We start from the raw sequence: 27,427 nt of genomic DNA, 5'->3' as shown, positions 1-27,427 counted from the left end.
AGACCACTCCACCTAAGGTGACACAGTCCAGCCACCTGTTTTCTCAGGGAGTAATTTTGTTCGCTGCTGGATCCCCAGGGGGAATTACAGTGCCTGGCACTCAGTACAGGATTAAAATCTAGTGTGTAGAAGACAGTGTGGAAAGTCTGCTCACTCTCAGATGGGCGGATCCCAATCTAGCGGAAGGATGCTAAGGGACAAACTTGGTTGCCTGGGACACAGAAGCTAAGGGGCGGGGCCTTTAGGTGTTTAGGGGGCGTGTCCTGTGGGATTGAGGGTTTCTAAAGGGTGCGTCTGGTCCCAGGGGGCATATCCATCCGTTGAGGGTGAATTTTGTCTTTCAGAGGCAGGGTTCCACTCGGATGAGATCTAGACCATCCCTGACATTAAAAGGGTCATACAGTGGGACTTCCCTGGCGGTCCACTGCTTAAGCCTCCACGCGCCCAGTGTAGGGGACACGGGTTCGATCCCTGATCGGGAAACTAAGATTCCCTCATGCCACGAGGTGGCAGGCAGTCTTTGTGAGGGAGTGGAGGACTCGAAATGTCTCCGGCGAAAGGAAAGCTGTCTTTGTCTGTCTCCCTGCTCCAATTCAGGGAGGGAGAAGCCCCCACGTCCCTAAAAGCCAAGGATCAGGACCTGAGACGGGAGCGGCTGAAAGGACGGCGTTTATTGGGGTCCAGGAGAAGCTGGGGAGTGGGGTGAGGTCGAGGCTCACAGGGGACACCCCCCCAGCCAAACCCCCCTTCCCCTTGGCGCTGGGAAGAACACAGACAAACTGACAGATATGGAAAGACTGACAGGTGCTACAGCAGAGCGAGAGGGATGCCCCGGCGAACCCCACGCCCCACTCTTGAGCTCGCAGAGCGGGAGATGACGTGGCCCGGCCCCCACGCTGGAGGGCGCGGAGGAATGTCTGTGGTATTTGCTCTGAGGAGGTGGGGTGCAGGCCGCAACCAGCACCGCCCATTCCAGTGGACAGGGGTTGGAGTCTACGTGGATCCGGATCAGTCCATCCTACGGGGGGGAGCGGGGTCGGATTCTGAACCAGCCTATTCTATGTTTTGAGGGGCGGGGAAGATCATCAGGGGCCATCCATTCCGCAGTAGGGGAGCGAGACCGGGCAACTACCCTGGTCCTCTTTCCACACAGGGTCTAAGTGACAGGGGAGGAGGCAGATTCCGGCTATATCTGTTATCTGGGGGCACCAGTGACGACTCCTGGTGGATAGCATTTGCGGGGGGGGGGGGGGGGGAATCCAGGGAAATGGTTCCACATTCTCCAGCTCTAGATGGTTGGAATGATGGCTCTTAGGAAGAGGGGCAGTCTTTCCTTGGGTGGGGAAGGGCGTGCCCATCTTTAATTACTAGGGCCCTCAAGAGGAGGAGGACTTATGGAGACCCCTTTGTCATCCCCAGCTCCCCACAGCTTAGAGGCCGATTGATATGGGGGTGCTCAGCACGTGTTCCAGGGGCTCGAGGTTAGGAGTCTCTAAATAGACCCAGGACCCCGAGGTTAGTCTTGCCACCCACCAGCTCAGGGGCCCGTGCAGGGGCTAGGTGGTCCCCCGGCCTCCAGCCAGGGTCCCCTTCTCCCAGGGCCCGTGCCTGGCTCTGGAGGGCCAGTGGGGGGCGCCTCCCTCGTGGTCCCTAGGTCCCCGGGGCACAGGACCTGAGTCCAGCGCCCCGGGGAGGGGAGGTCGGACGGCGGGGCGCACGGCCCGGCCGTGTCAGTCCATGCCCCGGTGCAGCTTCAGGTGTCTGGAGAGGTTGCTGAGCGTGATGAAGCCCTTGCCGCAGACATGGCAGGGGAAGGGCCGCTCGGCGCCGTGCAGCAGCCGGTGGCGCTTGAGGTAGCACTCGTGGCGGAAGAACTTGCCGCACTCCAGGCACGGGAACGGCTTCTCGCCCGTGTGCACCAGCACGTGCCGCTCCAGGTCGCGCGGCGAGCGGAACAGCTTCTCGCACTCGGAGCAACCGAAGATCTTCTTGCCGCGGCCCGAGGCGGACGCAGGCTCCCCGGACGGGGACTCCCCCTCGCGGGCGGGCGCGGCCGCCGCCTCCGCGCCGCCCGCGCCCTCGCCGTGGCTGGCGCGCCGGTGCTCCTCCAGGGCCGCCAGCGCCGCGTACAGCGCCCCGCAGTGGCCGCAGCCGTAGGCCGCGGGGCCCGAGTGCGCCTCCAGGTGGCTGGCCAGCGCCGCCGCCGACGCGAAGAAAGTCCCGCAGTCGCACTGGTACAGCGTGTCTTCCGACGGCTCCGCGGGCGCCTCGCCGCCGCCTTCGGGGAGCAGCACCCCCAGCTCGGGCACGCCGCCCCCGGCGCGGCCCAGGAGCAACCCGCCGTCCCAGGCTGGCTGAACCTCGCCGCTCTCGCCGGCGGCCCCGGGGGCCCAGGCCTGCGCTGGGGGCGCGCCGGGGCCCTGCATGTCGTGGGTCAGCTTGTGCCGCTCCAGCAGCGCGGGCGCGTTGAAGTCGCGCTCGCAGCGCGGGCACTTGAAGGGCTTCACGTCGGTGTGCGCCGCCCAGTGGGCCGCCAGCTCACGGCCCTGGTCGAAGCGCCGCGCGCACGCGCCGCAAGCGAACGGGGGCAGGGAGGCCGCCGCTGCGGCCGCCGCGGCCTCGGCCAGCCCCCAGCTCCCCGCGCCGGCGCCTGCCCCCTCTGGACCCTCGCCGCCGGCGCCGCCCCCGCCCGTCCCCGCGCCCCCGCACACAGAGCAGGGCCCCACGTTGCAGCAGACCGAGCAGGGCGCGCTCAGGGCGGGCAGGCCTGCGCCGGGCTGCAGCGGGGACGGGAGCGCCCCACGATGCTGGCGCTTGAGGTGGCGGCCCAGGCTGGAGCGCGAGGAGAAGCGGAGCTCGCAGACGAGGCAGCAGTAGGGCTTCTCACCAGTGTGGACGACCTGCGAGGGCAGGAGGGAGAGCCCGGCGTCAGGGCGGAGCGTCTGGCCCAGGGAACAGAGTCTTGGCCTCCCAGCGGGGACGCAGGGGAAGCCTCCGGCCAGGTCCACGGGGCCAGGATCCAGCTGCGACCCTCTCCTCATTCTCTGCGTCCGGCCATTGTCCGCATTCTTTTGGTCCCTCCAGCCTCAGGACTGGCTGTTCCCTTTGCCTGTTATGCTATTCCCACGGCGAATTCCTGCTCTTCCTTCAGGTCTCAGCTGGAGCATCACCTTGCCCTGCCCTTCCTACCTTGTCTGGTAGCCCAGAGTTCTTCCCCCTTTCCTCCTTCATAGCAGGTGGTTATTAGTGCTGTTGCTGTTTTAACTTCCTTCCCCAAATCTCTGCCTTTCTAGATCACCCTCGCCTGTGAATTTGCTGCTTGTCTACCTGGCGATGGGCCACTTTCAATGGAATGTAAGTTCTCCGAAGGCATGGACGTTATTGGTTTCATCCTGGTAGCCCCGGGGTTGGGAACTGGGGAATCATTTGATAGATAATTGCTGAGTAAAGGAATTAAGGACATATATGGTAAATCTATCTTAGAAAACGGTACGGGAAGATGAACACAAAGTTGCTGGCATATGAGCAGAAGCACGGGCGAGGGGAAGGGGCAAATTTACTGTGAATGTTTTAGTTCCTGGTTTCACTGGTCAGGATGCTTCGATGGGGAGGGAGGGAGGGGGAGAGAAATATTCTCAGGGGCCAGCTGTCTGCTGTCGCCCACAGTGGGTCTCCGGGGCTCCGAGGGCACAGCACAGCGAGGCCAGCCTAGGGCCGGCCTGCAGGACTCACCTGGTGGTGTAGCAGGCCGGTGGAGTCTCGGAACCCCTTGGGGCAGGCGGAGCAGCGGTAGGGTCGCTCGCCGGTATGCGAGCGCAGGTGGTTGGCCAGGTTGAAGCTGTGCTTGAAGCCCTTGCCACAGCGCGGACACGCGTGGGGTTTGAGCGCAGTGTGCCGAGCGAAGTGGCGCCGCAGATCCGAGCGGTAGCGAAAGCTCTTGCCACACTCACTGCAGTGAAACGGAACGCGGGGGGCAGCAGCGGGCGGAGCTGGGGCCGGGGCTGGGGCCCGGGCGGGGAGCGGGGGCGCTGGCAGCGGCGCGTCATCCATGGCGGCGCGGTGCGAGGGCAGTGGCGGGTGGGGGCTCTCTCTGGAGCAGGGAGACATGGAGCGGGGTGAGGGAGTCACCTCCCCATCAGCCTCGCCAATTAGGCTCCTTGGACTCAGAGACCTGCCACTTGTCCCTGGAAATCCAGCGAACTACCTCCCAAACCACGCCCATCTGTCAAAGGCTACGCCCACTGCTCTTAAAACCCCTCCCACTCTCCTGGGATTCCCCACCTTCCACCACTCACCTACCTATCTTCCCAATCACTTCTAAGCTGGACTTCCACCCTGCTCCAAGCTCCACCCACTGTGATTAAGCCCCGCCCACTCGCGCTCAGGCCCCACCTACTCCTTCCAAAGTCTCCTTGTTCCTGAAGCCTGTTGTATTTCTGAAAGCCACCCCCTCTCTTCTTTGAAGATGAAAGTCATCTTCGGAGGAAGGCTGACATTGCTAGCCAATGAGAGAAAAAAGATTTTGGGTTAAGGGCATATGAATCAACCTTCCAGGGTGACCATGACTATCCTCGAGAAAACCAACCGATTCTATTTCCATCCGCAAAATAGGATACTAGGAGGACCTACCTCAGGAGGTGGTGAGGACTAAGCATAATTGTGGCCACACCGCCAAGTGCTTACTGACCGCACAGCAAAGACTCAACAGCTAAGCTGTTTTGATTAACTGCTGTCTGCTAAATTCCTCCGAGCTTCCTCTTGAAGTCTCCATCTCTTCTCCAAGATCCACCTACTAACTCCAGTAGTCTTGCCTGGAGAATCCCATGGACAGAGGAGCCTGGCGGGCTACAGTCCATGGGCTCACAAATAGTCGGCCATGACTTAGCAACTAAACAACATCATCCCTATCTATATAATAAAACAAATAAATAAATCTTAAAAAAAAAAAAAAGATCCACCTACTAAATCCCGCTCACTTTTTCCTTAAGCGCAGGCTTTATGTAAACCCCTTTCTTTCCAAGGCCCCATCACTCTCACTCTCTTGCCACCTCAGCCGTTCCTCTCTGACGCCCTCCCCATCTTCTCTAAGTCATTTCACCTGCAGTTATAAAGACTTGCTATTTCCCCTAAAGACGCCCCCAAGTTACAGGCTTAAACCCCACCCCCCTCCACTATGCCCATCACTTTCTGACAGCTTCATCCATAGACAAACTCCACCCCTTCTCCTAGCTCCTCCCACCTCCACACTGAACCCTTTTCCCCACTCAGCCCCAGTGGAGGACCCTTCAACCTAGGGCCCGCCTACCAGTCTCCCAGGGCCACGCCCCTTCGTCAAACCTCGCCCCTTGCCCAAGTTCCTCCCACTTCCACCCAGTCCTGCCCATTCCCCCAAGCCACGCCCACTCAGCCTCCTCGCAGCCATCGCTCCGCCCCGGCGACGCTAAGCCCCGCCTCCTCCCCACCCAGTCGCCCGCGGGGCTGGCCCCCCCTCCCCAGTCCGCTCTGGGACCCAGGCCCCGAGAGCCGGGCTTTTGTGCCCCTCCCCCCTGTCCCTGAGAGGTGCGGGCCCGGGAGCCCGGGGCGGGGGCAGGTCTGGCTGGCCCCGCGGCCCGGCGAGTCCACCTTGCTCGCTCGGAGCGGGGTTTCTGGAGCCCTGAGGCGGCCCCGGGAGGCCGGGGAAAGTCAATCGGCTTTCCTCTTTAATTACTTACACCTCCCTCTGGGCGCCGACATTTTGGGCAGCGGGGGTAGCGTCACTTCCACCCGGGGGGCCCCTCGACTTCCGCCTCGGCTCCCTTCTCCCCCTCACTCCCCCTTCCTCCCGCCTTCTTGGCTTCCCTCCTCCTCGCCGCCCTCCCTTCTCCCTCTTTCCCGTCCCTTTCCCAGCTGCTGGAGGGTAGAGAAGCCGGGGCGGCGCCATCTTGGGTGAGGGCATGGGGAGGGGGCGGGGCTTAAGGCGACCCTCGGCGCCATACAGACTAAGGGCAACAAGCTACGAGCGCTCAGCGTCATCCCGGCGTTGTCGACGCTGGTGGGTGTTAAAAAATATGAGGGCAGATTTGATTCCTTCGTCGCAGCCTCAGGCTTCTCCTGGGTAGGACGTCGAGTTGCATCAGGAAAAGACAGACATTGAAGTTCGCCGCCTGCGACAGACACAGGAGGAAAGAGCGGGCTCCATCTTGTGCTTTAGTCTTCCAGTGGGTTTTGAAGCCCATCGGGCGCCATGTTAACTACGGGAACCCGCCGCCATTTTCGCGCTTCTCCTCCTTTTGGTACCTTTCTTTGATTGGGTCACCCGGCTGGGTCCTTTGTGGGAGGACGATATTTCTGTTTATGTAGGATGTGTTGTTGCGGTAATTTTTTCCCGCTCGGGGCCAGCGAGAGCGATGGGTGTGCAGGAGCGGCCTGCCGACGGGGACGTGACCTGCCCTTAGGACCCAGCGCGTGCCCTTTGTTCCCCGCGGGCCGGGCCGGGCCGGGCCGGGCGGGGGGTGGGGGAGGGGCGTCCTCTCCGAGGGGCGGGGCCGCGCGCGCGCCGCCGGGAGGCAGGGCCCCCCTCTCCCCCGCCCCTCCGGCGCGCCGGCCTCGCGCCCCCGCGCGCGCACACTCGCGAGTCCAGGCGGCATGCAAATGAGGTACCCGAGAGGCGGGGGGCCCGGGCGGGGGGACGGGAGCGGGCGAGGGAGGCCCAGGGCCGTGCGCGCCTGGAGCGCGCCCCCCACCTGCTCCGGCTCGCGCGACCGCGGAGGCGCGCGCGCCGACCTCGCGCCCCGCCGAGCCGGCCCTCCTGGCCGCGCGCGCGCGCAGACCCCCTTCCTGGCTCGGCCTAGCCGTCCGCGGCTCGGCGCCGCTCATTGGCCGCCGCCCCCGCAGGGCCCGCCCCGCGCGGTCGGGGCCGCCGGCCGAGCGCGCGCCTGCGCCCGGGGTGGAGGAGGGCGAGGGTCTGGGCCTTGTTCCAGAGACCCGGGTTCATGCCTAGGCACTCCCAACAGAGGGAGCCGTGTGGTTACGGAAAAGTGGCTGCCCTTCGGTGGGTCTCAGTCAGGGTGCCTGCTTTAATGGGGTGCACCTGTGTTTCTCGCCTTTAACTTTAGTACACTCTAGTCCCCTGGTCCCAGGCCCTGGTGGTGTTGCTGATGTTAGATTGGTGCTTGTTACAACCGGCAACCCTGCTATGTCCATTTTACAGAGGTGGGAACTCGTTCGGAGAGACAAAGCCACTTGCTAGTTAACAGCAGAGCTGGATTCAAACCTAGGGCTAAGGGACCTCATGAGGTCGCTTGGGCCTAAAACTTACCACTCCGAGACACTGACTGGGGTCCTTGAGATCAAGTCCTGACCCGGCCGCTTACCAGCAGAGGGAGCTGGCAACTTGTGCCTTCGTTTCCCACGTTTGCAAAAAGGAGGTGATATACCCTTATTCAGAGGGTTGGTGTAAAGCTTAGTTACAAGCCATGATAATAAGAGCTAATATTTCCTAAGGACCTCTGTGTGTGAAAGTGTTAGTCGCTCAGTCGTGTCCGACTCTTGGCGATCCCAGGGACTGCAGCCCACCAGGTTCCTGGGTCCTTGGGATTCTACAGGCAAGAATACTGGAGAAGGCAGACATTCCTTTCTCCAGGGGATCTTCCTTACCCAGGGATGGACCCCGGGTCCTCTGCGTTGCAGGCTGATTCTTTACAGTCTAAGTCACCAGGGAAGCCCCTTGTGTACTGAGCACTTTATGTATATCATCCTCATGGCACATCTGTGCGAGTAGGTGGAAATACCATGTTTTGCAAAGGCTTAGCTGGGGCCTGAAGAGGTGAACGCCTTGCCCAAGGCCACCACACAGAGAGTGAGTGACAGGTTCAGGAATCTGAGCCCCTGAGCTCTGATCAAACCTCTGGCTCCAGAGCCCAGGCTCATAACAGCTCTGACATACATCCTCATTCCCAGCTCAGGAGCACATGTCACCCGGGACAAGTCCCTTTCTTTTTTCTTCGTCCTGAGCCCCCGCCCCCTTCTCTGGCCTTTTCACCTTGTCAGGAAGAGAGATAAAACATTTCTGAGACTTTGCTGGCTCTTCTCTCTGTTCTGAGGCTCAAACACTGGCCTGCACCCTCAGTTGGATTCTGTCACCCCAGGAAGAGTTTTATTTTTGCTCCTTGACCCTGAATGTCTAGGAGGAGTTAGGGACGTCTGGGAGATGCCTGTGGGGCTCAAGTGTTTAGCGACTGGTACAGAATTATCCTACTGTTTTACCCACTAGTTTGGCTTTAATTGCGTGTCCAAGCGGATGTCGGCCATGCCCTGGTCGATGGACTGGAACCCAGGAAGTTGTCTGGGGGACTAGGGCTATTCCAGACCACCCTGCATTGACGGCTGCCCCTCTCTCCTCTTAGCCCGGCTCCAGTGCCCAGACCCAAGCCCCCCACTGCTCAATGGACACCCCCAGCCCAGACCCGTGGCCTTCGCCTTTGGCTGAGGAAGAAGAGAAACCTCTGGCCTTATCTCCTCCTGTTCCCCGGGGCCGCCGAGGCCGAAGTCTTGGGGGGGCCACGTCCTCCAACCGGACGCTCAAGGCCTCCCTCCCGCGCAAGCGGGGCCGCCCAGCCAAGTCAGAGCAGGAGCCCCCCCTGACACAGGGGGTGAACGCCCCCGGGGGCAGCGGCGATGGCAGTGATCTCCTGCTGATCGATGATCAGGGTGTGCCCTACACGGTCTCCGAAGGGTCAGTGGCTGGCGGGCCCGTGAGCTCCGGTCCCGGCCCTAAGAAGGCGCCGCACTTCTGCCCGGTGTGCCTTCGGGCCTTCCCCTACCTCTCCGACCTGGAGCGTCACAGCATCTCACACTCAGAGCTGAAGCCGCACGAGTGCAAGGATTGCGGCAAGACCTTCAAGCGGTCCAGCCACCTGCGGCGGCACTGCAACATCCATGCGGGCCTGCGGCCCTTCCGCTGCCCGCTCTGCCCCCGCCGCTTCCGAGAGGCGGGCGAGCTGGCCCACCACCACCGCGTCCACTCCGGCGAGCGCCCCTACCAGTGCACGGTGTGCCGGCTGCGCTTCATGGAGACCAACACGCTCCGGCGCCACGCCAAACGCAAGCACCCCGAGGCCATGGGGGCACCTCTGTGTCCTCCGGACCCAGAGCCTGAAGCACCGTGGGACGACGACGGTATCCCAGCCACGGCAGGGGCCGACGACGAGGAGGAAGAGCTGGAGGGGAAAGAGCTGGCCTGACCCACACCCCCGGCCACCGCTCCCCCGGCCAGGCTTAGAGCTGGGCGTGCCCTGGGTGCGGGGCCTGGGCAGCGAGGCCGGGACACCTTGTCTGGTGGTCTTCCCGTTCTGGGAGTGGGCTGAGGGTGCAGACCTCAGCTTCTGGGTCCTGCTGCCTTCTACCACCCTCCAGCGGACTGACAGGCCTGTGGAGGCAGGGGCTGTGGAAATAAATCTCTGCCTACTGCCCATTGGTGTGTGTTCCCTCACGGTCCCAGGGCTGGCCGCCTTCTCCCTTCCCGTGTCCTTCCGCCGCTGCCCCACCCCCATGCCATGCGCTTCATTAGCTTGGCGCTGAAGACTGGGTTGAGAGAAGCCTCTGCCGCCACTCCCATCTCCAGCGGACCCCAAAGCACTCCCCCCTAAATGTCCACTCAAGTAAAACATAGGACCTTCCGTGCAAACGTGACCCCGGGTCCCTGTCCCCTGCGTCATTCTAACCAGATTCCTGGAAATCCTATAGCCACCACTTTGGCCCATCTCTTTGTTCTGGCGCTGTTTGCAGAGAAACAACAAAACTAAGGGTTGCGTGCTGGACTGACCACTTTGGTAGGGCTTAAGTAGATAAGGAGTGACCTGGCCCGGCAGAGCTCAGGACGCTGCACAGTTAGGTGACGGCTGTGGGCGGGGCCTAGGGTAAGGGGGCTGAGGTCGGGGAGGGGCTTAAACGGGTGGGCGAGTTGGTGGGCAGAAATTGAGAGTTAAGAGGGAATGGATAGGGGGTTTATCTGACGGGAGGGGCTTCAAGGGGAAACTGCAGGAGAGCAAGGTGTTGGGACAGGTAGGACTTGAACTTTGAGGATGCTGAGCGGTGGATATAACTGCTCTTCAGGCCAAGGGGAGAGAAGGGGGTCCTTAAGAGAGGAGTACCGAAGGAGAGTCCCAGAGGAAAGCAGAGCTTAGGAGGAAGGGCTGGAGAGACTCGGGCTTAGCTGCTTGAGGTGGGGCTGAGTTAGAGGCGAGGCTTAGAGCGAGTATACGTGAGGGGCCGTGTAAAATGTGGTGAAGCTGTGTGGTTCGAAACTTCAGCCTGCGTCAGAATCACCTGAAGTGTTTTAAAACGCAGGTTCCTAGGCCTACCCCCAGGGTCTGTGATTCAGGGAATCTAGGGTAAGGGGCCTGGGAATTTACAGTTCTAACTAATTTCCTGTGGCGCCGCCGCTGCAGGTATTCAAGTCACACTTTCAGAGCCCCTGACTTCAGGAAATGTTTTGGAAGTGGGAAACAATTGAGCGTGAAAGCGATGAGAGAGGCGGGGGCTTAAATACTGCGAGCGGAAAGGGCGGGGCTCACGCGCAGGGGCGTGGCTCGGCCCAAGAAGCTCCGAGAGGCGGGGGATACGAGGGAGAGGTGGGCTTCCAGAGAGTCGGGACCTTTGAGACAGGGAAGTACGGGGTAGACTTCTAGGGCTGGGTCGAGGAGGGTGGGTTCTGAGGCGGTGGGCGGGGACTATGATAATTAAACGCCGAAAGAGGCGCCGTCGTGGATGGGGCGGGGCTTATGTGTTAATTTTGCATAAGGGGCGTGGCTTAACGAGGGGCTAGGGGCGTGTGGGCGGTGCCCTAGGAAGGGGCGGGGGCACAGGACGCAGGCGCACTGCGCTCCGCTCGCCCACCGGAAGCGGAGCCGGCTTCCCCGGTCCCCGCGGCCCCAGAGCCAGCGCGCAGGCGCATTTCCCCTTCCCTGTCTCTGCCGCCGCCTCCCCCTTCCGCTCCTCCACGCCGGCGCCTCGGAGACGGGCGCGATTTCCGCTTCCGGACGGGCGGGCAGGCGGGCGGCGCGGGGCTGCCGGGGAGGGGGAGGGGGCGGCACTTCCGGTCGGGCCCTCGGGTCTCCCCGGAGCGGCGGCGCTTCCTCCGCCTCCTCAGCCTCCTCCCGGCGGAGACCCCGGCGCCGGTGAGTGACGGGGCGCGTGGCCCGGGGGCCCGGGGGCAGCGTGGGCGGGGGGTCCCGCCCTGGCCCGCCTTGGTTCCCAGAGCGTTCCTTTCAGTGCTTCTCGCGCCCGGCCCTCGCTGGGGGGCCCCCTCCATGACTTCTCCCCCAGAAGACTACTCCGGATAGCGCCCCATTACCGCCCCCCGTGCAGGGCAGCTACCAGAACGCCCTCACTCGTGGCGATCCCTCAGCTGCTGCCAGGGCCCCCCACTAAGGTTTTCTCATAGGTTCCCTTTCTACAGTCCCCCCATCTTTGCTTCCAGCAGGACAGCCCCCCAAATGCCATCGGCATTGCCCGTCCCCGTGCGGAGCAGCTGTCCGTGAACCCTCCCTTTGGTATTCTTGTAGGTTGCTTCGTAAGAGTGTGATATTAGTATTTTATAGCAGATCCCTATTTTCTCTGTCCACGCACAACAGCCCCAAAGCTCTTAACCACCCCCCTCCCCAACGCCTCCTTCGTTACTGTAAAAATACTTTGCATTCTGATCAGCGGCTCAAAATACCTTTTTTCCTTTTCTGCCCCCCCCCCCGCAATAATCCCCCTTGAGAATATTGCTTTCGATGACCGACACCCTCACTCCCCCTTCCCTAGACAGCTCCCCCTAGAGTTGTGCTCGCACACTCACATCCTCCCCCTTTCAGATAGGAATAGCTGCCAGTTTAGCCCCAGGCTCCCCTGAAACACCGCCACCCCGCCCTCCTCGGGGTCAGCGCCTGTCTGGGGTCCTCCCAGGGAACGGCGCCCCACGTGAGGCTTTCCCCTCAAAGCTCTTCCCCTGGCCCTGACAGCTCCCATCCTCACCTGCAGCTTCTCCCCACGCCCCTCCTCCTGGACTCCCCAAGGAAGACCCAGCTTCATTGGGCAACGGCCGCCTCTTCCCCTGGACATTCATTCATTCACTCTTCACTGAACGAACATGCACTTGCTGTTCCAGGTCCAGGGTGTAGAGCGTGAAGGGGAGAGAGCCATACAGTCTTTGTTTTGTGGGTCTTTACAGTCTGGTTGAGACAGATCAAAAGCAAGTAAACAAGATCGGTGCTGTTTTTCTGGATTTTTCTGAGAGCCTTATGAGCTACTTCAGAGGTGAAACCTGAATTAGCACAGGCTGCCTCACCATGGAAAGGTCTGGGTGAATTGTTCCAGGCAGGGGCCCTGAGGTTGCTGTGAGTGTGCTGATGGGAGGGGCAGCAGGGGAGGCAGTGAGGTTGGAGCAGAGGAGTGGAAGGGAGGATGAGCAGGGAAACGGTGTGATCTCACAGGGCCCTAGAGGTGAGGGCGTTGTGACCAGTCTCCTGGCCTTGGTCAGCTCCGTGGAGCCCAGAGCGTTCTTCATTTGTTCCTTCTTTCCCTTTGTTCAACAACTGTTTAATGAACACCTGCTACACACTGGGGATGCAGCAGAGAACAAAACAGACAAAAACCCCTGTCCTCCTGGAGTGCATATGCCACCTCTGGGGCAGACAATTAAAAAGCAAAATATAGATGTTTGTGTGAAGGAAATACAGCGGGGTCAGAGCATAGTCACAGGGGCTGCAGTGTCAGAGGTGGCGGCAGGAAGGCCTCTTTCAAGAGATCCGTCCCCCCAGCACCAAAAAGTTAAACCTGTGTGTAGACTCCTCTCCTGGACAGCTGCAGTCCCCCGGGGGTCCGGGGGGGGGGGGGGGGCTCCTTAATGCTCCCCTCCCCCGGGAGTGAAATGGTTAAGGGCATGAACCCTAGCTCACTAGCCTTTTTGTATCTCTGAGCAGACCACTCCCTATTCCCCAGACCTCATTCATTCACTCATTTAACATGTTTGTTGAGGCAGGCCCTGTTCTAAGTGCTAACCAGTGACCAAATCAGATACAAAATCTTGCCTGCTTGGAGCCCACCTCCTGGAGGGGCAGTCCAGCAACAAATAGAACATACCTTGGTGGTACTGACTGGAGGGTATGGCAGCCCACTCCAGTATTCTTGCCTGGAGAATCCCCATGGAGCCCTGCGGACTGCAGTCCACAGGGTAACAAACGCACACACGCATGCACTGACTGGAAAGGAGAGAAGGAAGGAGGCTGGGGTGAGCAGGAATGTTGCTCTGGGTGACAGGTTACAGTGGTCTTGGAGCACCTTGCTGAGAAGACAGCATCTGAGCAAAGATGTGAAGGAGATGAGGGGGTGAGAGAGCTGTGTGTATGGGAGTCCCAGCCTTCCAGGCAGAAGCAACAGCCCATGCAAAGGCCCTGGAGCAGTGATGGAGCCAGCATGAGGCCAGAGTTGCCAGGAGGCAGCTGGGGCTGTGGAGGTCTTCTCTGACCTCTTTTGAGATGTCACTGCAGGTTTTGAGCAGAGGAGCAACCGTGACATGGTTTGGTCTTAGTCTTCCTGTCTACTAAGTAAGAACAATAATAAAGCTTATCTTTTTCCTTTTTTTTTGTATTTATTTGGCTCAGTCGGGTCTTAGTTGTGGCATGTGGGCTCAGTAGTTGCGGCGTGTGTGATCTTTATTTCCCGACCAGGGATTGAACCCACTTCCCCTGCATGGCAAGGCAGATTCTTAACCACTGGATCACCAGGGAAGTCCCAGTAGTGCTTATCTTGCGAGTCTGTTGTGAGGTTTGATTGGAAGAAGGCACATAAAACAGTGCAGTGCTGGTTAACATTGAGTAAATGCCAGTGGCTAGTCCTGGGGTTGTGTGGCAGCAAAGTGAATGGGCAGAGTGTATTTCCAGTACAAAGTGGAGTGAAGGCTTTTTTTAATTTTGGAGAGAAATATTGAAAGACAGCATGGAAATTCCATGGTGGTCTAGTGGTTAGGACCCCATGCTTTCACTGCAGGGGGACCAGGTTCCATCCCTGGTCAGGGAACTAAGATCTTGCAAGCCATGAGGTGTTACCACAAAAAAAAGAAAAAGATAAAGACAGCATGTTGTGAGGATAACATCATGTCCTCTTGAACCTCACCGCTGGCCTTCGACTCCTGGCCCTGCCACTTGGTGGTGGTGTGACTTTAGGAGATTAATTGACCTCTCGGGCCCTCAGTCTCCTCCTCTGTAAAATGGGGTTAATAATCTGAAACATCTTCTAGGGTTATTGGGAAGACTCAATGAGTCAACACATATGAAGGATTTAAAAGGGTACTTGCCATGTAGGAAGCACTCACCCAGGGCTCCCCGTTACTGTGTCATTGCTGTTGGCATTACAGAGGAGAATCTCATCACAAGGCAGCTTTACTGCACCAGCAGGGCCCACAGGTCTGGGCATCAGGGGCCTGGGATCCAATACTTGCTTTCCCCTCCTTGGGGAAGTGACCCCTGCCACTTCTCCGTTTCCTTCCTTGTGCAATGGATCCAGTAATGTACAGGACATTAGGAGGCATCAGGGTGATGGTTCACGTGAAACCCGTCAGGCAGCAAACACGAGTCATTAGGACTGTGACTGTGGTTTCTGTGGGACTCCTGCCCCTTGGGTGGGGCTCCCCCCCTCAGGCCACTCTGCATGAAATCCACCACACATCTCCCCTTAGAAAGACAGCAGTTTAAGACTCGGGTCCCTGGAGACAGGAAACGTGGCTCCTTTCCCAGTGGAAATAGTTGTGAGCCCAGTCAGTTCTGTCCCTTAGCCCCACCACCTGCATCTCTCAGCCGCAGTCCTTTGGCATCTCACCTGCCCTGGAGGCCCTCTTCACGACATCATTCCCACCAGAACTCGTCCTCCTGGGCATACCTGGACAATATCAGCTCCATCTCTGCTAAATGCCGCCCCCCCCCCCCCCCCGCCCCCGTAAGTTCTGGTCAGCACAGTCGAATCCCTTTATTTATTCAACGAATTTATATCAGCAGACACCAATAGCTGTAAGTTTGCCTCTGCGCCCAGCTTTAGCTGCATCTCCTTTTGTCCATCTGATTTCCCGCTGGTGATGTGGGAGGGTGCTGTTTAATTCCATTTCAGCAAATAATTTACCACGTAACCAGGCTGTGCCAGGCGCTGTGCTAGGCGCTGGGCGCCCAGTGGTAAGCCACACAGGCCAAGTCTTCGCTCTTTTAGGCGAGGAGGCCCGACAGGAAAGAGACAGCAAGAGGAAATATGCGCAGTATGTTGGCAGCAGTGGCTTTGGTGAAAAAAGTGCGGCAGGATGAGGGGCGCGTGAGTGCGGGGCGAGGGAAGCACGTCCCCTCTCCTGGAGGTGGCGTCGACCTGAAGCAGAGACCTCAAGGGGGTCAGGGCTGGGGGCGTGAGGTCTGGGGACGAGGGTCCAGGCAGGAGGGAGCAGCCGCACCGCCTCACCACTCCATGTGTTCAGGAAGGTAACCCCCCTCCCACCCAGCCCCGTGTAGAAACACCCCTCATAACCCAGAGAGCGCCCCCAAAGTAAGGCTCCTGTCCCCCGAGTCCCACTCTCGCCTTCCTCCTCCTCGGGGAACCACCTTGTGTGTGCGCGGCACGGGGATTCTGAGGGTGCTGGCCTTGGGGAGCGCCCCGCAGCCTTAGCTGTACGCTTGGGGTGAGGTGGGGCTTCATCCCGGGGCCCCGCCCCCACCGGGCGCTCCCTACCCTCGCCCCTCCTCCCCGACCCCTGCCCTCGCCCGCCCACTCCAGCACTGCCTCCTGGATTCGGCTTTGCCCACAGACTTCCACTAGCACCCGCCACGCCTTTGGCCCTTCCGGAGATCAGATTAACCAGAGTGTGAAGGGCATGGGCTGCTGAATCGCATCCAAGGACACCCGGAGCTGGAGGCTAAAAATACTGACCTCCGGGCAGGGGTCGGGGAGGCACTCACCTTTCACCTGTCTGGGGACAGACGCAGCCAGAGGGGCAGATGGCGCGGAAAGGCCCACTGACCCCTGAGGTGGGCTGGCCACAGGGCCCGGGCCCCAGCGGAGGGGGAACGATGGCTAAGAGGCACGCCTGACTGAGCGGGCCCTTCTCCCCGTGGCGCTCCACCTGCTCAGTGGAGGCGTTTCCCGGGGCCCCTGGTGGGTGTCAGGCTGAGATCAATTGCAGGGGACACTATAGGTTGGGGCAGACAGACGCTGGCCAGCTGCAGTCTGGAAGGAGAGGTCCTGGAAAGGTGGTTCTTAGAGAATGACTGCTGGGTGGAGGGGGCGGGAACCCCGCTCCAGGACCACCTGCCACCAGGCTCCTCCCAGGCGCGTGATGCCCATGAAGGTATAGGTAGCTCCAGGGACTGGGCGAGCCCTGCCAGCCAGCGTTTTCCCTTCCACCCTGCGCCAGCCCCCTTAAGGCCCCCTCCTGGGGGTCAGCGCCCCCTTTACAAGCATAGGTCAGGACGGGGATGGGGCTTAAACCCAGGCCCGGCGTGTTTCCTACTGTAGCTTGTTTTTCCTCCCAGGCCAGCAGCGTCTCCTTCATACATGGTAGTGGAGGAACGCCCCTGCCCACGCGGCCCTCCTCCCAGCGCCACCTCCCCAGTTTGTCCTGAATTTGTGTTCCTATTACCAGCAGCGAGGGTGAGGATGAGAATCCCCTCCAGAGGGCCCCGAGTGTCCACCCGACCCAGCGTAGCTTGTCGGGCCCTCCCAGCCCTGGGAGACAGGGACATGATTTGTCACCTCCACGTGTAGATGGGGAGGTTCAGGAACTTGTCCAGGGTCACACAGAGACTGGCGTGGCATTGTGCCTCCACAGGCCACCCTCTTAACCACTCTGATAGAAACTGTTCTTTTGGCAAAGGCAGAACCTGAGGGGTTTGGGAGCACAGGGCTGGGGCTAGTGCGTGTGTGGTGGTGGCTACAGAGCAGAGGGCCTGGGGGACCCAGGCTGGGGGCCTGGGAGTGTTTGCACAGGGGGCCGGAGACCAGAGTCTGAGAACAAGGCGTGCTGGCGGTGTTGGGGATGGATGGAGATGTGTGGGAACCACGGGAAGAAGGGATAGGGGGAATCTCTGGAAGAGGAGGGAGGGAGATGAGGGCCAGAGAGGACGGGGGCAGGAGGCGGCAGGCCGAGTGGGAGAGGTCAGCGTGCCAGCGGAGCCCGGGGGAAGACTGCTCGGTGCAAGGGAAGGACAGAGACAGAGGGGCGAGGGCGGACAGTGGGGGTGGGGGGGCGGTTGGTGCGTGTGGTTCTTCCAGCACCCTCAGCTGGGGGACCCCGTGCAGCCCTGCCTCCTGAGCCCCGCTCTCCTCTCTGCAGGGTCCCCCATCTCCCCGCCGCCCAGGATGGAGGCCAACCCAGCGGGCAGCGGCGCCGGGGGCGGCGGGAGCGGCGGCCTGGGGGGCGAGGACGGGGTCCACTTCCAAAGCTACCCCTTCGATTTCCTGGAGTTCCTCAACCACCAGCGCTTCGAGCCCATGGAGCTGTACGGGGAGCACGCCAAGGCGGTAGCCGCGCTGCCCTGCGCGCCCGGGCCCCCGCCGCAGCCGCCCCCGCAGCCGCCCCCGCCGCAGTACGACTACCCGCCCCAGGCCAGCTTCAAGCCCAAGGCCGAGGCCCCCTCGTCGTCCTCCTCGTCCTCGTCCTCCTCGTCCTCGTCGTCATCCTCCCAGGCCAAGAAGCCCGACCCGCCGCTGCCGCCCGCCTTCGGGGCGCCGCCGCCCCCGATCTTCGACGCGGCCTTCCCGGCCCCGCAGTGGGGCATCGTGGACCTCTCGGGCCACCAGCACCTGTTCGGGAATCTGAAGCGTGGGGGGCCGGCCGCGGGGCCGGGGACCGCGCCGGGGCTGGCCGCGCCCCCAGGGACCCCCGGGCCACTCCCCGCCGCCTCGCAGGCGCCGCCGGGCCCGGCGGCGGCGGGGTCAGCGGCCTGCGACGCGGCCAAGGACGACAAAGGCTACTTCCGGCGGCTCAAGTACCTGATGGAGCGGCGCTTCCCGTGCGGCGTGTGCCAGAAGTCCTTCAAGCAGTCCTCGCATCTGGTGCAGCACATGCTGGTGCACTCGGGCGAGCGGCCCTACGAGTGCGGCGTCTGCGGCCGCACCTACAACCACGTGTCCAGCCTCATCCGCCACCGCCGCTGCCACAAGGACTTGCCGCCGGCCGCGGGCGCCCCGGCGCCGCCGCCGCTCCCTCCGCTGGGCCTGCCCGCGCCCGCTGCGCCCTCCTCGGCGCCCCCGGGGCCCCCGGCCGCGCCCGCCGACGGCAGCGCGGCCCCGGCGGGCGCGGGCGTGGGGGTGGCCCCTCCGGCGGGGGCGGCGGCGGGGGGCGGCGACGGCCCGTTCGCCTGCACGCTGTGCTGGAAGGTGTTCAAGAAGCCCAGCCACCTGCACCAGCACCAGATCATCCACACGGGCGAGAAGCCCTTCTCGTGCTCCGTGTGCAGCAAGAGCTTCAACCGCCGCGAGAGCCTCAAGCGCCACGTGAAGACGCACTCGGCCGACCTGCTGCGCCTGCCGTGCGGCGTGTGCGGCAAGGCCTTCCGCGACGCCGCCTACCTGCTCAAGCACCAGGCGGCGCACGCGGGCGCGCCCGGGCCGCGGCCCGCCTACCCCTGCGAGCTGTGCGGCAAGTCCTACTCGGCGCCGCAGAGCCTGCTGCGCCACAAGGCGGCGCACGGCCCGCCCGCCGCCCCTGACGCGCCCAAGGACGCGGCGGCCCCCGGCGCGCCGCCCGCGCCCACCTTCCCGCCGGGGCCCTATCTGCTTCCCCCGGACCCGCCCGCCTCCGACGGCGAGAAGGCGGCGGCGGCGGCGGCCGCGGCGGTGGTGTATGGCGCCGTGCCCGTCCCGCTGCTGGGCGCCCACCCGCTGCTGCTCGGTGGGGCCGGCCCCGGAGGGGCGGGGGGCTCGGGCGCCAGCGCGCCTGGCAAGACGTTCTGCTGCGGCATTTGCGGGCGCGGCTTCGGGCGCCGCGAGACCCTGAAGCGGCATGAGCGCATCCACACGGGCGAGAAGCCGCACCAGTGCCCGGTGTGCGGGAAGCGCTTCCGCGAGTCCTTCCACCTGAGCAAGCACCACGTGGTGCACACCCGCGAGCGGCCCTACAAGTGCGAGCTCTGCGGGAAGGTCTTCGGCTACCCGCAGAGCCTCACGCGCCACCGACAAGTGCACCGGCTCCAGCTGCCCTGCGCCCTGGCCGGGGCCGCCGGCCTCCCCGCCGCCCAGGGTGCGGCGGGGGCGGCCGGCCCGAGCGGCTCGGCCGCGTCCGGGGCCGCCGCGGACGGGCTGAGTTACGCCTGCTCGGACTGCGGCGAGCACTTCCCGGATCTTTTCCACGTCATGAGCCACAAGGAGGCGCACATGGCCGAGAAGCCCTACGGCTGCGATGCCTGTGGCAAGACCTTCGGCTTCATCGAGAACCTCATGTGGCACAAGCTGGTGCACCAGGCGGCCCCCGAGCGCCTGCTGCCGCCCGCGTCCGGCGGCGCCCAGCCTCCGGAGGGCTCCGGCGGCACCGACGCAGCCACCGTGCTGGACAACGGGCTGGCCGGGGAGGTGGGGGCGGCCGTGGCGGCACTGGCCGGGGTGTCCGGGGGCGAGGACGCGGGCGGGTCCGCGGCGGCCGGGGGCGGCGGGGGCGCCAGCGCGGGCCCCGAGCGCTTCAGCTGTGCTACCTGCGGCCAGAGCTTCAAGCACTTCCTGGGCCTGGTGACCCACAAGTACGTGCACCTGGTGCGCCGGACCCTGGGCTGCGGCCTGTGCGGCCAGAGCTTCGCTGGCGCCTACGACCTGCTGCTGCACCGGCGCAGCCACCGGCAGAAGCGGGGCTTCCGCTGCCCGGTGTGTGGCAAGCGCTTCTGGGAGGCGGCCCTGCTCATGCGCCACCAGCGCTGCCACACGGAGCAGCGGCCCTACCGCTGCGGCGTGTGCGGCCGCGGCTTCCTGCGCTCCTGGTACCTGCGGCAGCACCGCGTGGTGCACACGGGCGAGCGCGCCTTTAAGTGCGGCGTGTGCGCCAAGCGCTTCGCGCAGTCGTCCAGCCTGGCGGAGCACCGGCGGCTGCACGCCGTGGCGCGGCCCCTGCGCTGCGGCGCCTGCGGCAAGACCTTTCGCTACCGCTCCAACCTGCTGGAGCACCAGCGGCTGCACCTGGGCGAGCGCGCCTACCGCTGTGAGCACTGCGGCAAGGGCTTTTTCTATCTGAGCTCCGTGCTGCGCCACCAGCGCGCGCACGAGCCGCCGCGGCCCGAGCTCCGCTGTCCTGCCTGCCTCAAGGCCTTCAAGGATCCCGGCTACTTCCGGAAGCACCTGGCGGCCCACCAGGGTGGCCGGCCTTTCCGCTGCTCCTCCTGCGGCGAGGGGTTCGCCAACACCTACGGCCTCAAGAAACACCGCCTGGCGCACAAGGCTGAGGGCCTGGCAGGGCCGGGCGCAGGGGCCGGCCCGTTGCCCGGGAAGGACGCCTGACCGGGGTGTGTGCCTCCCCTCCGCCACTCCCATCAGACGTCCCTTCCCGGACTCGCCCCTCGGGGGCGCGGACCTCCTCTTGCCGGCCGTCCCATCCATCCTTCCGAACTATAGACAGACTAGCCTCCTCCCCCAAGGCCCATGTCGTGCAGACCTGCCTCTCTCCACCTGGACCTCCCTGGCCCTCTCCTCCTATCGGACACTGAACTCGACCCTCCGTCCACCCCTGATGTGTACCCCTCTCCAGCCGCCCTGCCCCAGCAGCCTTCAGCCCCCCGGTGAGCTGGGTGGAGCCGGGTCTGGACTGACACTCCCCCCTTCCCCGGCAAGCTGGCCGGACAGCGGAGCGCGAGCGGTTCGGGAGGGCACGGGTGGGGGCCTGGGTGCTCTTGGTTTGTGGGGGTGGGGGGCGGGGGGCAGACGCGGCTTGTACAGAGCGGAGAATAATAAATCTTATCAACAGGGCCGCTGGGATCCCTTCTTTCGTCCCAGGGGGCGGGGGCGAGCGCTGACAAAGAGAAGGTTGAGAATTTTGGCTTCGGATGGCGATTTCCCCACCCCTTCTGCCTCGCCCTGCCTCTCTCTGCTTTTCCTCTTTCAGCCTGTAGTCGCCGAGCCTTCACCATGTCCAGGCTCGGGTCTCCCAGTGGCGCGAACACAGAACAAGATACGTAAGGCACTGCTCTGGGGAACCGACCATCTACCTGGACTCCTTCCCCTTCAGGATACTTTAGTGGTTTGTTTATTCCGCGGCCAACATTTCTTCCCTTAGGCCCCTGTCTGCCGTGTCCTTTGATGGACACTGGGGAAACACTGGCGCTAGTGGGGAAGAACCCGCTTGCCATTGCAGGAGTCGTAAGAAACATGGGTTCGACTCCTGGGTGGGGAAGACCCCCTGGAGGAGGGAATGGCAACCCACTCCAGTATTCTTGCCTGGAAAACTCCATGGACAGGAGCCCGGCGGGCTGCAGTCCATGGGGTTGCAAAAGTTGGACAAGACTGAGTGACTTAGCACACACGGGGAAATGTGAAGTGGACACATTCCTTGCCCTCAGATGAGCTGGAAGAGAGCTGGTGAGCCAGGGCTCTGTTTATTATACAGCCCACTTGTAGGATGTCGCCCTCCAGAGTGACTTAATGGAACTTTAGAAGCCCTTTCACAGCCCTCATTTTGGTCCTCAGAGCAGTGAAATATATGCCCTGTGAGGCTGACTTAGCCCACTTGTCAGAAGAGGATGCTGAGGTCCCAGAGAAGAAAGGCTCCAAGGATACCTCGCAGGTTCGTAGGAGCCCTGGACCTACAGTCCCGGGTGCCTCAGGACTGAAACCTGGAGACCAAGTCAGGTCAGGGGTCACCGCCTGGGTGAGTCCAGTTTGACCCACGAGAGGGCAGCAAGCCAATGTGGCCACCTCACTCTAACGCCAGAGACCCAGCAGGTGACAGAGCTGGTGTGGGACTCAAAGTGAGTCACATGGACACGGCACACCTCGCTGCAAAGGACGAGGAGTCTCCCCGGGGGTTGAGAGCATGGCGCAATCTCCACATCAGACTGGAGGGGCTAACCAGGCTCCCGGGAGGAGCAGGACACCCAAAGGAGGACAGAGCCCTGGAAGCTTGCCAGGTGACCTGGGCATTGAATTCCCGGTGGAGGGTTAAAGCATGTCCAAGTCAACCCAGCCGTTCCAGCAAGTTTTGAATAGATTGGTGTGCCCGGAGATGCCAAGGGTCCGGGACTGGCTCCTGAAGAGCCACGAATCCCAAACAGTGGAGCTCAGATGACCGTGGAGGCAGGGGTTGGAGGCTGGCAGCCGCTGGATCTGAGCCACTGAGACATCTAGTTTAGCCCATGGGAGGGAAAAAAAAAAAGACTTGGCTGCCAGACTTTGAACATGGAATGATTTTACATATGGGGACTTGCCTGGTGGTCCAGTGGTTAAGACTCAGAGCCCCCAGTGCAGAGGGCCGGGGACGAATCCCTGGTGGAGGAACTAGATCCTACATGCACAACTAAGACCCAGTGCAGCCACATTAAAAAAAGAGAGCGAGTTCACATAATATAAACAGTAATGCAACTTTTGAAAAATTTGGAACATCTAGCAACGTGGTCTGTGACTCCTGGGGCCGAGTAGCCCTTGCTCTCTTTGGATGTGGCACGTATTCTCCAGACTGCTGCCAGTTCCCAGCACCCACGTGCCAGTGGTCCCATTTCACCTCGCTGGTCCTGGTGTTTCTCCTTGAAACCCCACCACCTTCTTCACATCATCACGAAGTCCCTATAGGCGCTCACGTTTGGAATCCCTCCTTGTAGCCACAAGGAGCTGGGGGTTGGTGACAAGATGGGGATCTGTGTTTCCAAGGGATGGGTCCAGGTGGCCACAGCCTGGAGTGAAGAGGGCGGGGTCCCGACCTTGTGAGACTGTTGTTGACTTGGTCTTCAAGGATAGTGATGATGAAAAGAAGCATTCAGATTCCAATGACAGGAAATTGATAAGCGATTAGACGGATGGGTGAAGGTTGAAGACGGCTTAAGGAACCCGCCAAGGTGTGTAGCTTGGGTGGTGATGTCCACACCAGGGGCATCTCCTTGGTGAAAACAATTCTCTTTCATCTATGAGATGTCTTGTGGGGGTGTTAGGTGAACAGGAAGAGGTGTGAGTCCTGGGCTCCCCCTTCTGAAGCATACCGATCCTGCGGGCCCCTTCATATTGCTGAACTTCCCTGATCCCCAGTTCCACAGCTGAACCACATAGCTTCTCTGGATAGCCAGACGCTGTCCACTGCTGACACCCCCCCGCCCCGGTTCTAAAGATAAGGAAACAGAGGTTTGAAGAGAGTCACAACTCAATGCTGGGGACAAGACCCCAGTGTAGCCCTCCTACCCTCTCCCCCGGAAACACAAGGTCAACATAGAGAAACCCTTCAGAGAGTCCTTTAATAGGAATAGCACTGGAGGCCTCCCACCTCCAGCCCCCAGGTTCTCCTCTGCCCCCCCCCCCCCACGGCTCATCTCCTGCCCCACACCCACCACAGGCCAACTAGGCCAGCTCTGTGGGCATCCACCAACCCTTCTGTGGGATAGCCTGGGACTGGCCTGTAAGCTATTTGGTCCCAACTGGGACTGGAGGGAATTAGATCCACTGAGGGCTACTTGGTAGCCCTTGGGCTCTGAGCCGAGCTTTAGGAGGGGCGCAGCAGCTGGCTGAGCATGGGCCGGCGTTTTAGTTGTCTTGAAAGAGGAGTCTGGCTTAGGGAGGGACCACCGTGGGAGCGGGGGTCGGGCTTCTGGCATCAAAATCCTTAGGGTCAGGCTTCCATCCTTGACACTGTGACCTGGGGACCCTCTGGCTTTGAGGAGACAGGGTCCCAGTTTTATCGGAGGATCCGGCAGGCAGACTGAGGACAGGTGGGCAATCTTAGGGTCAGTGTGATCCAGTGAGGTAGGTGAAAGGGTCCAGCCTGGATCCCCCCACCCCAAGAAGTGCCCAGGCTCTGCTGCGACAAGCGATATCTTGCGCAAGGACAAGCCGTCGGGAAGTTGAACGAGGCCATGACATCCAGCCCAGGTTCCTAGCACCCGCAGGGCTGCGGGTGTGCCTTTCTCCGAACCTCATGCAGGGGCTGTGTGACTTGTGAGCGTCCTGAGCCTGACTGTCTGCGCACTCTCCCACGCGGGCCGCTCGTGGCCATCTCTGGGTGCTGTGATGTCATTCCGCCCCGGATCTCTCCTCGTCCTCCCTGGCCTGTCTCACTCACCCGCCGCCGGCTCTCCCAGACTACTGGTCGACCTCCACCTTCACTTTGGCCATCTCCCCACGCCCCTCTTCCGGAGGGTTCCCTGCCCCACACCCGCTCCCCGGCCCCTCGGCCCCCGGTGCCAGCGGGCCCCCAGAGTCCCCCGGCCCCGGCCCGTGGATGTGGGTGCGCTGGTGCTTGCGGAAGTTGGAGGAGTTGTTGAAAGTGCGGTCGCAGAGGCTGCAGCGGAAGGGGCGCTCGCCGGTGTGGATGCGCGCGTGGCCGCTGAGCACCGAGGACTGGGTGAAGCCCTTGCCGCACACGCCGCAGTGGTAGGGCCGCTCGCCCGTGTGCACCCGCTCGTGGTCTCGCATGTCTGAGGAGCGGCGGAATGGCTTGGCGCAGAACCTGCAGGCGAAGGGCTTCCCCACCGCCGCGCCCGCCGCTGCCGCCGCCAGCACCACCTCCGACCTCTCCGGGGGCGCCCAGGGCCGCTGCTCTCGAGTTGCCGCCGCCGCCGCCGCCTCCGGGGGCCTCCGAGGGGCCCCCGGCTCCACCCCGTGTCGGTGCTGGTGCCGCAGCAGAGGGGCCAGGGCCTTGAAGGCCCGGGGGCAGAGGGCGCAGCGGTAGGGCCGCTCACCCGTGTGCAGGCTATAGTGGGCACGGAGGCTGGCGGGCCCAGGGCAGCTGTGGCCACACACATGACACCGGCTGGGGTCCCCACCCTGCCCGCCACCCTCAGCCCCCGCCAGGTGACCATGTTCGTGGAACAGCAGCTCGGAGACCAGCCGGAAGGCAGCCGGGCACAAGGCACAGTGCAGAGAACCTGGCTCTGGGGGCTCGGGGACCAGCGTGGTGTCCGTCACCTTCACCACCTGGATCTCGATGAGGTCACTCGGGGGGGTGGCTGGGCGGCCATCATCAGGTACCAGGACCTGAGTGGGGAGGGGGAGAAACAGAGGTGCCTGTGGACTCTGCCGCAACACGGCGCGCCCCCCCCCCCAACACGCCCCACCTAATGAAACGCCCTCTGCAGCCTACTGGGCCCCTCGTCTTCTAGATTCAGCTCTCCATCCTCCGGGATTCTACCCTATGACCATCAAGGCTTCCCGTCCTGCCCAAAATACATCACAGATCCAGGCATCTCTCCCCCACCCGCACTTAAAAGCCAATCATCTGTTGCCAAATCTCTTAACCCTCTGAATGTCTCTGTGCCTACGCCTGCTCCCTTATAACCTACCTCCCCAAAGCAGCCCGAAGGACCTTTTGAAAATGGAAATCAGACAGCAGTCATTTTCCCACTCAAAACTGTCACATGACTCCAATTGCACTTAAAATCCCAAACCGTCATCTAATATCCACCCTGACCCAGCTCCTGCTTATCTCTCTGACCCCAGTGTAACTAAAAGCCGGCACACAGCTGACTGCTCTCGTCTAAATTTAGCTCCCCTAACCCCCACTCTCTCAGCTCACTCTTTCTTTCCAGATCACAATTAAGTCTCTTTTATTGTCTCTCTTCCCCTACTCGACTGCGCGCTCCAAAAGAATACAGTTCATGTATTCGTTCGCCTCTCCATCTAGCCCAGGTAGGAGCTCAGTAAATGTCTGTCGAATGAATGAATGTCCTCAGGTACTCTCCCATCCTGAGCACGGGTCCAAAGTCACCTGGAGCAGTCATTTCTCCTTCCACCCAAATCCTCTCCTGGGCATCAAGACGCATCCCTCAGACCCCTGCAGAATCATACCCCACCCCAGCGTGGATGCCCCAGTTATAACCCGATACCCTTGTCTTTCAGGGTCACCTTCCCAACCTAAGAGGTTCGCTACCCCTAAAATTTCAGAGGCCCCGCCCCCTAATTAGACAAACTCCATCCCCGGGAACTCTCCGAACCCATCTTCAGCTCAGATGTCCCACCCACCCCTCCTCAGGGTCCACCCACTCAGGCCCCACCCACCGTCCTCATTGGCTCCTCTCTAAACCCCGCCCCTCGCCCACCCCGAGAAGCTCCGCCCCCAGAGCCAGAGCCATAAATACCGCCCCCGGCCCCTACCTAGGCCCCGCCCCGGCCCCGCCCCCAGCCCTGAGACCTCCTGTCGTCTCGAGTCCCCAGCCATGGCCCCTTCCTCGCCCGCACCAGGTCCGGAGGCTCCGGGGATCGCGGCTCCGGGGCCGCTGAGCTCGGACTCGGGGGTTCCGGGCGCGCGGCGGCCATCTTCTGCCCAGGCCCCGCCCCCGAGGCCCGTGGTCGCTTCGGGAGGGGGCGTGGCCTGGGAATGGCGTCAGCGCCTCGGCGCAGGCGCACCGGAGAACGGAGCGGGGCGTCCAGGGAGCCGGGAAGAAAGTGCTGCATTTCTTTCTAATCACCTGTCAGTGCCCTCAGGAGCCATTCTGCGTGGTGCGCTGGGTGCCTGAGAAACTAACTCGAATTTCTCTTTTTAACCTGTATGAGTAGGCTCTGGCAGTCAGTTGACACTGACCAGAATTGAATGATTGTTCTGTTTCCCTGCTACACATTTTTGCGGTCATCTCCTTTGCATGGTTTGCCATAACCCAGTGAGACAGTTTACCAATGTAAGGATTTTAAAGTCCATTTGCAGAAATACAGTCATCAAACAGCCACACTGGTGGTACTAGGATTTATTAGCAAAAGTCCTTAGGTGGTATGATGTTTGGGAGGAAAGAGTCCAAAGATGGTGGCGTTTTGACAGCACCAAGGACAGGGCTGAGGTCTTAGGCGTCCAATTATTCATTCTGTGGCCTGGTTGTGTGACTTTGAAGAGGTCACCACATTTCTCAGGGTCGTGCCTACATTTCTCTCACGTACAAAACTGTAGATGGTTGTAAAACCCAGTAAGAAAGAAATATGCAAGATATTTGGATTGGAGCAACTTTAATTATTTATTTTATTTTATTATTTTGGGGGCACTCTTTAATATAAATTTATTTATTTTAATTGGAGGCTAATTACTTTACAATATTGTAGTGGTTTTGCCATACATTGACATGAATCTGCCATGGGTGTACATGTGTTCCCCATCCTGATCCCCCTGCCCACCTCCCTCCCCATCCCATGCCTCTGGGTCAACCCAATGCACCAGCCCTGAGCACTGGATTGGAGCAACTTTAAATTGTTCTCTTGGGAGAGCAGGGGCATCAGTTCAGTCGCTCAGTCATGTCTGACTCTGCGACCCCATGGACTGCAGCACGCCAGGCTTCTC

General features: G+C 61.6%; 4 protein-coding genes across 9 annotated transcripts; 2 read left to right on the top strand and 2 right to left on the bottom strand.

Annotated features, from left to right (window-relative positions):
• Positions 1–658: 658 nt before the first annotated feature.
• FIZ1 (FLT3 interacting zinc finger 1) lies at positions 659–5,760 on the bottom strand. Of its 3 annotated transcripts, XM_065926758.1 has the most exons (5): positions 4,959–5,760; positions 4,630–4,789; positions 4,397–4,498; positions 3,733–4,090; positions 659–2,900 (listed from the first exon to the last, which is right to left on the bottom strand). In XM_065926758.1, the coding sequence occupies exons 2-5, from the start codon at positions 4,653–4,655 to the stop codon at positions 1,731–1,733; spliced, it is 1,656 nt and encodes a 551-aa protein (XP_065782830.1). In that variant the 5' UTR covers positions 4,656–4,789; positions 4,959–5,760; the 3' UTR covers positions 659–1,730. The 3 variants fall into 3 exon arrangements, with proteins under 3 accessions (XP_065782830.1, XP_065782832.1, XP_065782833.1); XM_065926760.1 differs by having other exon boundaries at positions 4,393–4,789; XM_065926761.1 differs by lacking the exon at positions 4,630–4,789 and having other exon boundaries at positions 4,393–4,498; positions 5,712–5,734.
• A 92-nt stretch (positions 5,761–5,852) lies between these two features.
• ZNF524 (zinc finger protein 524) lies at positions 5,853–9,449 on the top strand. Of its 4 annotated transcripts, none has more exons than XM_065926764.1 (2): positions 5,853–5,925; positions 8,385–9,449. In XM_065926764.1, exon 2 carries the CDS (start codon positions 8,424–8,426, stop codon positions 9,219–9,221), a length of 798 nt encoding a protein of 265 aa, XP_065782836.1. In that variant the 5' UTR covers positions 5,853–5,925; positions 8,385–8,423; the 3' UTR covers positions 9,222–9,449. The 4 variants fall into 4 exon arrangements, with proteins under 4 accessions (XP_065782836.1, XP_065782837.1, XP_065782835.1 ...); XM_065926765.1 differs by lacking the exon at positions 5,853–5,925 and adding an exon at positions 6,012–6,031; XM_065926763.1 differs by lacking the exon at positions 5,853–5,925 and adding an exon at positions 6,038–6,272.
• A 1,586-nt stretch (positions 9,450–11,035) lies between these two features.
• ZNF865 (zinc finger protein 865) lies at positions 11,036–20,856 on the top strand. Its single transcript, XM_065926757.1, has 2 exons — positions 11,036–11,156; positions 17,327–20,856. The coding sequence occupies exon 2, from the start codon at positions 17,353–17,355 to the stop codon at positions 20,473–20,475; it is 3,123 nt and encodes a 1,040-aa protein (XP_065782829.1). The 5' UTR covers positions 11,036–11,156; positions 17,327–17,352; the 3' UTR covers positions 20,476–20,856.
• Positions 20,857–23,484: 2,628 nt separating this feature from the next.
• On the bottom strand, positions 23,485–26,462 carry ZNF784 (zinc finger protein 784). The gene is made up of 2 exons (XM_065920791.1): positions 26,344–26,462; positions 23,485–25,143 (listed from the first exon to the last, which is right to left on the bottom strand). The coding sequence occupies exons 1-2, from the start codon at positions 26,419–26,421 to the stop codon at positions 24,250–24,252; spliced, it is 972 nt and encodes a 323-aa protein (XP_065776863.1). The 5' UTR covers positions 26,422–26,462; the 3' UTR covers positions 23,485–24,249.
• Positions 26,463–27,427: the final 965 nt, after the last annotated feature.

This window comes from Muntiacus reevesi, chromosome 2 (genome assembly GCF_963930625.1).
Source record: "Muntiacus reevesi chromosome 2, mMunRee1.1, whole genome shotgun sequence".
NCBI lineage: Eukaryota > Metazoa > Chordata > Mammalia > Artiodactyla > Cervidae > Muntiacus > Muntiacus reevesi.
This window is presented reverse-complemented; position numbering and strand designations above follow the sequence as displayed.

What these genes read in the sequence shown, in the direction of transcription:
- FIZ1 (XM_065926758.1), bottom strand. Translation starts at nt 4,655, where the DNA reads ATGCTTAGTCCTCACCACCTCCTGAG. An exon ending in ACAAGGAGACTTTGGAAGGA is followed by an intron (nt 4,091 to 4,396) that starts GTAGGTGGGGCC and finishes TCCCTGCTCCAG; the next exon opens with AGAGAGCCCCCACCCGCCAC. An exon ending in CCGGCCTGCTACACCACCAG is followed by an intron (nt 2,901 to 3,732) that starts GTGAGTCCTGCA and finishes CTGCCCTCGCAG; the next exon opens with GTCGTCCACACTGGTGAGAA.
- ZNF524 (XM_065926764.1), top strand. Translation starts at nt 8,424, where the DNA reads ATGGACACCCCCAGCCCAGACCCGTGGCCTTCGCCTTTGGCTGAGGAA.
- ZNF865 (XM_065926757.1), top strand. Translation starts at nt 17,353, where the DNA reads ATGGAGGCCAACCCAGCGGGCAGCGGCGCCGGGGGCGGCGGGAGCGGC.
- ZNF784 (XM_065920791.1), bottom strand. Translation starts at nt 26,421, where the DNA reads ATGGCCGCCGCGCGCCCGGAACCCCCGAGTCCGAGCTCAGCGGCCCCG. An exon ending in CCCCGGAGCCTCCGGACCTG is followed by an intron (nt 25,144 to 26,343) that starts GTGCGGGCGAGG and finishes CTCCCCACTCAG; the next exon opens with GTCCTGGTACCTGATGATGG.